This window comes from Silene latifolia, chromosome 11, assembly GCF_048544455.1.
Source record: "Silene latifolia isolate original U9 population chromosome 11, ASM4854445v1, whole genome shotgun sequence".
In the NCBI taxonomy this organism is placed as follows: domain Eukaryota; kingdom Viridiplantae; phylum Streptophyta; class Magnoliopsida; order Caryophyllales; family Caryophyllaceae; genus Silene; species Silene latifolia.
Genome location: NC_133536.1, coordinates 93,707,816 through 93,719,938, shown reverse-complemented (window position 1 = coordinate 93,719,938; position 12,123 = coordinate 93,707,816). Strand labels below are relative to the sequence as shown.

The window sequence follows — 12,123 nt, the reverse complement described above, 5'->3', positions numbered from 1 at the left end:
AATTGTTCAATCTAATCGTAGTTGTACGTGCTAAGGGTTGTCACAATTGATTGGAATTGATTGAAGATTCTAAACTAATGAAAGCAATAGAGTAAAACAAGCAATAAAGCAAATAAAGATGTAAACAAATAATAAAGGATACTAGGATGTCATGGGATCATAGAGGAATCATACTGAGATAGCATAAACAAGTTATATAGATGCAAGCAATTTATTATTGTTGGAATGAAGTTAGTTCATGTCATATAAATTCATCAGAAGATTTGGGTCCCAGAGCCGAGTCATTTGTGACTTTACAACACCTACAAGTCGACTTAATTCTTCCAATTTAACTACATGCATGATGAACCAATTCCTAGGGAAACTTACGTCTCGGAGCCGAGTCGGTTAAGACTTTACAACACCTACAAGTCGAGTTGGGTTTTCCCTATTCAACTCTATGCAAGGTCTAACAAGGCTTGAGTTGGTTTATATCTTACAAGCCTTGTTGAATAGATAAGAGATGGGTAAAAAATGCAAGGATTCATAGGCTCGCATTTCATCAAACATGATATGTGCATAAGTTGAAAAACAATAAGCAAGCATTCATATGAACTCATTAAGCATAAATCTGTCCCCTGATTAACTCCCCTAATCCCTCACTAATCCTAGTTAAGTAACTACTCACTTATTATCATGGAAGACATGTTATCAATGGGGTCAATCATTACAACAAGTATAAACATGATTAAAGAGTGAGGAAATAAACAATAAGGAGTAAATAGTAAATAGATTATACCAAACATAAGATGAACAATTGGAAAAGAAAGAATAATAGAAGAAAACTTGATTGAGTGATTAAGAGTTGTCAATTCTCCAATAATAACCCAATAATCTTCAATTACCCAATAATAAACTTGAATTACCCAATAATAAATTTGAAAAATAATTAAGGAGAGATTAATGTATGATTTGTGGAATGATTAGAGACTAATCTATTCTAATCTACTCCTAATGAAGGCTTAATCTATTCTAAGGAAGCTTAGTCTTTTGACTATTAAAAATGGAGTATATATAGTGGTACATCATTAGGTTCAAGGGTAGATTAGTAAATAAAAATGCTTAAGTGTGGAATAGAGCTTTGGGAGTCCCGAGGGACATGCACGGATTAGCTTGCAGCTCCCTCAATGATACGCGCGTCCTAGCAAGCAGCACGCTTGGTCCTGTAAAGGAATCCGCTCGTCCCGAGAGAAAAACGCGCATCCTGAGCCTCAACCCAAGCGGGTTGAGATTGTCCCGAGCGGGTTAAGCTGTAACTCGCTCTACTTGAGCTTGACCCGACCGGGTTGAGCTGCAGTTTCCCTTTTTCTTGCTTTTAAGCCTATGATCCTTCTATATACTCTTTATTCCTACATCCTTGGTCATCATTCTTGCCTCCTCTTCATACTAGTCCATCCAAGATCGTCAACAAGCTTCCGAGTATGCACGAGAGACGGGAATTCCGCCTCATCATCTTCTTTCCTACAAGACATATACAATGCAAAAGGAAAGCAAAATAGGAAGGAATTGACGGATAAAATGGTCATGAAATGCTATATTAGTATGGCAAATGGGTTGAATTAGGGGACTAAATGTGCGCAATTAAGAGTCACATCAGTTCCATTTGCTCAACTATGTGCACAAGGGTCATACTACCGTACCACTTTGACCCTTCCTTCTTCAAGGCATCGACAAGGAGGTATGCATGCACTAGGCAAAAGGCAAGAGCCCTTCTCCTAGCGACCTTCAAAACATTTACATCCAACCGATTTGAGAAGATATTGATGAGAGCCAACATATCCACACCATGGGAGCAAGGAGGAAGTTCACTTGGCTCGTTAACAAGCCCAACATTGAATAAAACTTCTCTTTGTAACACAACCGAGTCGGGGGAAGCACCGAAGTACAACCCGGCCATCCACCAATAGCGCCCACTTTTTCGGCAAGAGGGCAAATTTTACCTTTCGGGAAAATGAAAACTTGATGTTTTGGGTCCCAAAACCGAGAGCATGCTTCAAGGAACGAGGAATGCACCTTGACTTGACGAAGCACAAATAATTGACCAACTCCCGTTACAACGATTTGATACTTCTCGGGAGGCGACAAATCCCTGCACCAATGTCTCAACCTATTTTCGAAAGTATCCATGAATTATTTTGTGGAAGAAGAAGAAAGGTTTTCGTATAGATGTTTTTCGTGTTTCGGGTGATGAAACAACGAAGCACAAACATCCCTATTTATATAAAACAATCAACGCTTTTTTCCGAAAAAGGGGGAAGCTCATTTGCATCGCCTATGGCCTCGCGCCTCTTTAGGCTGCTTCTCAGGATCCGCACCTTCTTTGTCCCTATCAAGTTGTGTTTCTTCCTGACACCTAGATTTTCTCGCCTCAAGGCTCGCGCCTCTTCGGGCCTGTCAAGAAATTTTTGTGTTTTCTCACACTCACATATCCTTGTTTTTGCGTTTTACTAAATCCGACACGGTTTCCATGACACAGTTTTAAACATACGGGTTTTTCTCTTCTTTTTTAAGGAGGGAAGGGCTAGTCGCCCCGATCCGCGACAGATCGTTTCCATGTCAGTCGAAAATTCCGAATTTTTTTCGCTTTTTCACATTTTCCCACAAAATTCGAAAGTTAATCACACGACGTTAATTTTCTTCAAAATTCAAGCTCTTTCAAATCCGAGTCTTGATCTCACAAATATCAAATCAAATACACTCGCATAAAAAAAATCTCTCCTGAAATTCATCCATGACGATTTGGGTTTTAGTTTTTCGAGTTACAAATCAATTTTCAGCAAAATTCGGTGCAAGTTAATTCAAACACGAGTTAATTTATCGAAATTTCGAACCATTTTCTTTTGAAAAATCCAAACGTGACGACTTTTCACGGAATTTTCAAAATTGCTTTCCGATTTCAATTTTAACTTCGAGTCATCGTGGTTATTTTTTGTTTTCATCAAATACTTTTGCGTGTTTACGTGTATGCGTACGTGCTCTCTGTTGCTTGTTTTCTACAATAACGATGCAAGAACAAACGCCAAAGCAAAGGGGAATCAGCTGCTGACCGTGCTTCTCCGAAACACAACACAAAAAAAAGCCTAACAAAATAAACTACAAACCAAAAACACATATATATAAACCCCCTCACGCAAAATGTACATATATACAAACAAAAAGTCCAAAACACGGGCAAACAATTATAACTACTCAACGCCTGCCGGTGGGCCAGTGTCGGTCTCCCGAGGAGTCGAAGGCAAAGCCGACACCACCTCTTCTTCAGGCCCCCTCTCAGGAGAACTCTCCAACGTCTCGTACTCCATCGTGACAAGAAGGTCCTCCGTCGTGGCCAACTAAGCCCTAAGAGAAGCAATCTCTGCATCTCGGCTCCGCAACCTGTCCTCGCGACACTTCAGCTCCTGGTCCCGACTTATGATCCCCAGATCCTGTGCCTGGATCATCGACCTTGCTGCGTCCAACTCAGCAGAGACTCGAGCAAGCTCTGTCGGATCTGCAGTACCCTGCGAAATACAATACAGGTCATTAAGATCTAAACGTGAAATACAACACAAAAACACACAAAAACAACCAACAAAAGGCGCCTGCGCAAGCCGAGACTCCATCGCAGGCAGGTTACCAGCAAGTGCTCTCCACCGGTTAGCCATCCACCACAGAGCCTGATGACTAATGGTCGACACCTACAACCATAAAAGCCCTACAACAAGATAAAAACACAAGGCAAAATACAAACAAAAAGGAGGGTTCAAACCAGAAACTCACCCTCAAAACTGTCAACCTCAACTCCATGCCAGTGTCGGTCATTCAGCAGCCGCAGGCTCTGGCAGACGCAGCTATAGCTCCTCACCACCCGGCCGCTGGAAAGTGGTCTTTGTCGGGAAAGCTGGGGGCTGGGTCCTCAAGAGCGCGTCGACACCCTACAACAGGCAGCCGCTGATAAGGCTAAAGTCATATCACCTTAATCAAAGTAAACCTAAATTACTACTAACTAATAGCTAGCAGTAAGAAGGGTTGAATCCACAGAGAGGCGAGGTAATTATTCTAGTTTGGTAATATTTAAGTCTGTCTTCAAGTAACCAATTTTTGGGGGTTTGTTTGGTTTGATTTCTAACAGCTAATTGCAAAGTAAATAAAGGATGAATAACAATCATATTAAAGAGTTTAGGGATCGGGTTCACTAGGTAATCATCAAAGGGTAAGTTTTAATTCATTGATTGAGCAATTTATATTGTTGAAACTCATATGATCGGTCGATTCTAATATGTCTTTTTAGATCTAACTTAACATGCAATCGCTATTACTAAGTCGGTCTAATTCAATTGTCGTGGCCTATACTAGTCTTAACCCTGTCGGTGATAATCCTAGTTTATGCAAGACTAATTAATCAATTCTGATCAGTAATTAATCAACTAGATTTAAGACGATAAATAAACAATTAAAAATAATTTAACAATCAATTCATAAGTAAACTCTTTTCTAACAACCTAGATCCCCTTCCACCCTATATAAAAGGCTTAGCTACTCATACTAAAGGGAAGAACAATAATAGCAATAATGAGAAACATGATAAACAATAAAAGATGAATATAATAATAACTGGGGAAAGATTAAAAAGTACCGTAATAATGAAGAACAAGGTAGAAGATCCGAACAATAAACTAAACTAAACTAAACTAAGAGTTTTAGGGTTTTCGAAGTAAAATAAAGCGTAAATAAACTAGGGTACGATATTAGGTATTTATAATAAAACATAACCGACTTAAGGAAAATTGCGGAAAATATATAATTTGGTGGTTCCTCGATCGAGCCCCAATGTACTCGATCGAGTCACCAATGTCCTCGATCGAGCCCAGCTTCAGTTGATCGAGGCATCACTTGTTTCTGCTCTTTTCTTCGTGTTTTCTTCTTAACTTCTCTTCTTTCATTCTTATGGATTCCCGTGCCATGCTTCGTGTATTCCATCATGCCCAGTCCGTGATGCCCATTTCATTCATTTGCTGCTCAAATGCATCATTCTTGTATTAAACATCAAATAGCAGATGTATCGACATTCTAACGTAAAAGGCATGTAAATAATATAATTTAGCACGAAAACCGTATCAAAAGTAATTAAGGGGAGGCATAAATATGCATATAATTATGACTCATCAAACTCCCCCAAACAATATCTTTGCTTGTCCTCAAGCAAAGCAACCCACAATACATAAGGCAATCATACAAATGGTGAATAACAAACTCAAAGCTAATGTTGATGCACATACAAATCCCAAGCTATCCATATCTATAACAAAGTAATGACCAAGGTGTACCAATAAAACAAATTCAAAGGCACGGGTAATAGAAAACGTAGCTCAAGTCTCAAGTCACCATACGATAGACAAATGCCAAATACCTTTCGATCTTAAAAGACAAATTAGTTGGATTCTCGCGGATTTCACTCATGCACTCATAAGTATGTAAGGGTGAGTTATATGTGAAAATAGGAAGAAGTAGAAACACTCACTCGACTTATGAAACATGCATGCAATCTAATGTGATAGAGATTTCCCCAACTAGTATGCAATCACAATATGTAGACAAAATACATGTATCAAGGACAATAAGGGTGGCAAATGGGTTAAAGGGATAGAAATGGTTTGTGTCAAAGCACGTTATGGATATGTGAGGCTAAGACGGTAGTCGCAACGCTAAACAAAAACCGAAACCAAATCTATGATAACAAATACAAATGAACCCAACTTAAAGAAATAATCTTAACTTTACAACACATGAGAGTGAATGAATAATCTCCAAATATGCATTAGACTTAAACGAGCATCCTTTTGATCCTTGACAAAACCAAATGAAGCAATCATTTTTTTTCTTTTCTTTCCTTTTCAATTATTTTTCTTCTCTTTTTCGATTTTCTCTTTCTTTTTTTTCCTTTCTTTTTCTTTTTCTTCATATTTTTCTTTTTCCAACACAAGGATACAACACAATTGCTAAATAATTCTACTACACCCACAATTGACAATAATAGTCCCAAACGCAACCATAGTAGTAAAATAGACATGATAAACAAGCAACTGTGACTGTCCCGATAAGGTAGGAAAATTCTTGGATTGTAGCTAATAAATGTAGGATACAGAACGGCTACAAGCTATACACACACACACATCCCCATCCCCACCTATACATTATGCCAACACGTGATCAGAAAAGGTAAGGCAACTTACTCAAGGAGTCGTTCTATAATTTGAGAACTTCATTATTAAGAAGAGGTAACTTGCTCAAGGGGTCTGCGACGGTGATGAAGAGCATAGCAACAAAATGCTCCATCACGTGAATGCGAAAAGGGTTTATGAGAACTGAACTACTACACATATACAAGCACGACCCAGTTCAAGGTCTTGAAAAATGTCCAGCCGTAGTTCCTCTAAAAGTTGATATCTTTCCATTGTAATCCTAGTCTAACTCAACCCTGATTATTTAATCAAAATTTCTCATGCTAGCACAAGTCCTTATTCCATTCTCATTGATTTTTTTTTAAAAAGCGAACAACTAATAAAGACATTATGCAAATTAAACATCAACATGAAAAAAGCTTAAAAAACGTCAAATGTTGAGCCCCACATAAACCTTGGGAATTTCTTTTCACATTATATTCATAAGCACACATTAGTTTGAGAAAGAACCCAAATGACTGCATAAAGTTCTTAATCATTCTTGTTTTTCTATTCTGCTGCTATTTCTTTTCAAAATAAAAGGCAACAAGATAGAAGCCAATGTAATACTAGGTCCAAGAACCAACTTATTTACCCCTCCCCTAACTCAAAATTAATAGAGGATGAATAATCTGAAAATACGAAGACACCTTCAACAATGTGGTACAAAAACACTTTATCACTCAATAGTTTCAAACTTTTCAAGCTGGTAAATACATTTGCTCTAAAGTTTTGGCGACATCTAAATCTGTTTCATAATATGAAACTAAAAAGAAACTAAAGCCAACTAAACTATCTGAGTTATTTTGGTAAAGCATGTTCAATTGCAGAACCAATCTGAAAAACAGCTTGAACAAGTGTAACACAACCGGTTTCGTTCCCAACCGCCATCAAAGCCATGATCTTATGCATAACAATGACAGCCATTTTATCAGCAAGCAACATATCAACATAAAACCCATAAATAGCTTTTTGTTTCCTAGACATTTGCAACTTCTGCTTCTTATTACCAATTGCCTTCTTCAACGGCTCAAACCAACCCAAAAACAATGCCTTAACTTGTGGCAAATTAGGTGCTAATTTCTTCTCTCTCATCTCCCTCACAAACTCCCTATACTCTTCAACCATGCTCTCCCTTGCCTTAGTCTCAGCCTTTATATCTCTCTCCTCAAAAAATTAGGGACATGCTAAATCCAACACACAAAATACTATATCCTACACACTTTTTTCATCTTTTTCAGACTTCATCCCTCCCATTTCTCACCAAAAAAAAATATTAACAAAAAATCCAAAACAGAAACTACGGACTACGACTAACTCCCCACCTGCTGCCACACCGGCTTGCCCGGCGGCGACCACCCTCCCCAATGGCCAGCGCCGACCACCCTTCCTCCTCCCTCGCTTCTCCTAATGCAACCGTCTCTTCCCTTCGCCTGCCACAACTGACGCCCTTCTCAAAACTGTTGGATGCCGCCTTCTTAAAACCACAACTGCCATACAACCACCGCCTCAATCGTCTGCCATCCACCGGCCACCACCGCTCTCCCTCGGACAGTACTTCGACCACCCTACCACCGACTAATTCGCAACCACTCACAACCGCCCTCTTCAACAACTCATCCAAACCCGAATTGTTTCAAAACCCCCCTTTTTAAAAATAAAAAACTCATTCAATCGATTAAAAAATGTGTATTAATAAATTTGTTATTAAAACGAAGAAATTAATTGTGATATATGCGAATTGCGGTTCATATTTGTCAAACTATTACAAATTGTGTAGGTGTTGAGAGGGGAGAGAGAGAACTTTTTTTACTCCGTACTTTTTTTATGTGGAGGGTAGTGATGGAAAAAGAAGGTAAAATGTGTAGGATAAAGTAAAACGGCGTGCGGGATTTAGCAATTGCGAAAAATTATACTTTTGACCCTCGATTTCCTTAAATTCCAATCAACTCACCAGAGTCACCACTACCATTACCATTAATCTCAAAAGATAGTCGCATCATGAATACAGTGTTTACCCATGGTGTGTAATGCATAAAAATCCTACTTTTTAACTTAACTTTCTCCGAATTCATCAAATACGTATCATTTTTTTCGGCTAAATCGTTGTCCGGTGAGTCTAATACAACCGGGGATTGAAGACAAGGTTGGAAATAAGTGAATACAAAATATTTAATTATCAACAACATAATAAGAGCAATGAAAACAATAAACTAAATGTAAGAGAAAGGACAGTGGACAAATATACAAATAACACTAATTCTTGAAAAAAAAATTCATAAATATAATCAATTGAATTAGGGTTTGGGAAATTGGGGAAATAAAAATTCGAAAACCTGAATCAGTCAGTTAGGTTTGTAAACTTACCGGGAAATAAGAAGTGGTGGCGGACAAAGGTGGCGTCATCGGCAAAAGGACAGCGGCGGTGATTCCGAACAACGGTGGCGTCTGAAGGAGGGAGAAAGGGAAGACGAAGGAGGGAAGGGGAGTGGCGTCGCCTGTGGTGGTGGTGGTGGTGGTGGTGGCGGCGTCACGAGGTGGTGTTGGTGCTTCGTTGAGCAGGAAGAGTTTCGGGGTTGAAGGGTTTCTAATTATTATACGAGCAAGTAAGAGGGAGATATGAATTATGATATGCGATATTGTTAACCTCGATTATATTCAAACACGGAGTAGCGTTAATCGGTTAGACAAGCCCTCATTCTTTGTGGCGGTTTTTAACCACACTTTTCACGTCAGTTTCAAATTAAACCGCCACAAATAATACAATATTTTTACGTCAGTTTTAAATAAAAACCGCCACAAAAGCCTTACTCTAGCGGTTTTGTTTACAAAATAGCCATATCACTTTCACGTAGGTTGCAAATTAAACCGCCACAAAAACCTTATAACAGCGGTTTTTAAATAAAACCGCCACAAATAGTTTTTTTATCACGTCGATTCTTAATTATAACCGCCACCAATAGTTTCTCAACTACGTTTTGTGGTGTTTTCTATTAGAACCGCCACTATAACAGCGTCGCGATAGGGGTTTTTCTACTAGTGCAGGGTTCAAACGGGCTAACAAAAAGGATAATGTATGGCTTATTTGAACGGCAAGAACCGCTTATCCACATATACTTAGTCAAATGAAAGTAATAAAAGTATCAAGAAATCAATGTCACACTTGTGTAGTTTGATATTACACATTCCACAAGGAGAAACCACACTCAAGCCTAATTGACAATGAGACCAGTTTATTGATGTTCCTGGCTAAGTAAGCTCTATAAACCTCATAATTTAAGTAGTTTACCAACATAATTGTGTCAAATCTAATTAGTATAAGGCATGTCAAATATGGTCAAGACTTGAATTATGAGCTTTGTTTTCATGGATAACGGTCAAAACAAAATACATGGACAACTATTGGGATTCAAATGCAAAAAAAATGCAATTTAACATCATTGTTATTCAATTCACCAAGACTCGACCTAAAACAAAGTAAAAACATGTTTTTGTATTTTGAAATTTTTTTAATTTTTATGGATTTTTTTATATAAATGCACACAACAATAAGTATATCACACAATATAATAAAACTCCTCCCCCAAACCTAAATGTCACAGTGTCCTCATTGTGACGCCTAAATCATAGCGATCACACACAAATCCAGCAACCTAAAGGACACCACTAACAAAAAGAATGGAAAAGAAATAGATAATACAAAAAGAAGGTACAAGGGAAGAGAATACCGGGTAAGAGCGTATAAATTCTCCCAAACCAGCTGCAAAAATATGGGAAAATATCAACGGCGTAGTTCCTATCATCGTCAGACAACGAAATACACCCAAAAACTTGGGTACTCGATCGAGCCCCAAGTCACTCGATCGAGGAACTATGTGGCGAGCATAAATTCTGCATTTAAAACTAATGTGCACACAAATCACAATCAATACAACTTAAAGCGCGTAACAGTAAATCAAAAAGTAGTGCATGTGCTACACACAAGCATAAGTAGCACCAATAAATAGTCCAAGCAAAGAAAATAAACGACAAATAAAGTTCTTGCTCATCAAACTCAAAGTCTAATGTAAAATATGAGCAATGTTCATCGTTCTTCAAGTCATCATCACTTGGTAGGAGATAGGGCATTTCATTCGTCATAGGAGCTTCATCAAAAACTTTGACTGGCTCCTCTTTGAAAATCTCGGCCTCCAAAGCATCCAACTCGGCTTCTATGTCAACATCCTCATCATAGTTATAAATTGGCTCAGGAGGAAGCTCATCTCCATATACCAACTTCTATATTTTATCAACTTCCTTGCTCCATGGATATGACGCAACAGCAGAGGTGTCAGGGGGATTCCTGTCGAAAAATAAAGCAAAGGAATCATGAATAATAGGATCAAGAGCATTAATCATATGACAAGAAGCTTTTAAATTAGGAGGACGTGATGCTTTGTCAAGACCAAAAGTGATAGTATCATATCCAATGTTGAACGTAAGACTCCCATGCCAAACATCTATAACCGCCCCTGCTGTATGCAAGAATTGTCATCCTAGAATAATAGGAATAAGAGAATCTTCAGCTATATCTATCACTACAAAGTCGACTGGAATGAAAAATTTCCCTATTCTCACTGGCACATCTTCTAAGATACCCATAGGGTGCTTAATAGACCTGTCAGCCAATTGAATAGTCATGTTAGTACATTTAAGCTTAGTCGTGTTTAATTGATTGCAAATTTTATACGGCATGACATTGACGCTTGCTCCTAAATCACATAAAGCATTGTCAATAGTTAAAGGGCCTATAGTGCAAGGAATAGAAAAACTCCCTGGATCTTTAAGCTTAGGCGGAGAATTGGCTTGTAACGCGGCGTATCATTCACGAGTGAACACGATAGTCTCCACTTCATCAAACGACCGCTTCTTTGACAAAATCTCTCTCAAAAACTTACCATAGGCCGGCACTTGAGTTACCAATTCAGTAAATGGCACTGTCACTTGAAGATTCTTTACTACCTCCATGAACCTCCCAAATTGTTATTCAAGTTTAGATTTCTATAATCGTTGAGGAAAAGGTAGTTGAATTTTTATCGGCTCGGCTTCTTTCGCTTTAGAAAAATTTTTGAAGCACCGCCGTCAGTTACAGGAGTGACTCGATCGAGTCTAGTGGTCACTCGATTGAGTTCAGGGATGACTCGATCGAGCCTGGGTTGTACTCATTCTAGGAACCTACTTTTGTCCAATGTCGTAGCTGAAACACGCGAAAAATCACCAAGATGGGGGGTGCCTTGATCGAGCCCGGGGTGAACTCGATCGAGTATGGGTGTTCCTCGATCGAGCCCGTGTTTACTCGATCGAGGAACCATGCTATGCATCGTTCTTTCATTTTTCGTCTTTTCCCGTGTTTGATCTTTACAAATTTCTTTCTCGTCATCGCTCAACTCGAGATTGCCCAGTCCCTTAGGATGCATATAGGTAACTTCATCATCATTAATGGGCACGTCCGGACTTTGATAAGTAGTACCGCTCCTTAAGGAAATAGCATTAACTTACTCATGAGCTTGTTTACCTTGAGGAGGAAGGCTATACTGTTTTGAAGGATTTTGAGCCGCCATTTGAGCAACTTGAGTATCCAACATCTTGTTGTGAGCCATGAGTTCGGAAATATGAGCCATTTGCTTTTGTTGCATTGATAAAGTTTGTTGTAAAAGAGCTCTCAACTCAGCCATCTCATTACTTGGAGCTTGAGGAGGAGGTTGCATTTGTTGAAAACCTCCTTGATTTTGTCGAACAAAATTCCCTTGTGGTTGGTTACCACGATGTGGAGGAATAATATAAGCACCTTGTGGCGGAGTTTGAGCAAAAGCATTCTGACTCCTTTGAGGGAAGAAGTTAGAAT

The 12,123-nt window shown here is 38.8% G+C and overlaps 1 protein-coding gene across 1 annotated transcript; it reads right to left on the bottom strand.

The window, feature by feature from the left end:
- Positions 1 to 7,040: 7,040 nt before the first annotated feature.
- On the bottom strand, positions 7,041 to 7,367 carry LOC141613678 (DNA-directed RNA polymerase 3, chloroplastic-like). The gene has a single exon (XM_074432420.1). The coding sequence runs from the start codon at positions 7,365 to 7,367 to the stop codon at positions 7,041 to 7,043; it is 327 nt and encodes a 108-aa protein (XP_074288521.1).
- Between the last annotated feature and the right edge of the window lie 4,756 nt (positions 7,368 to 12,123).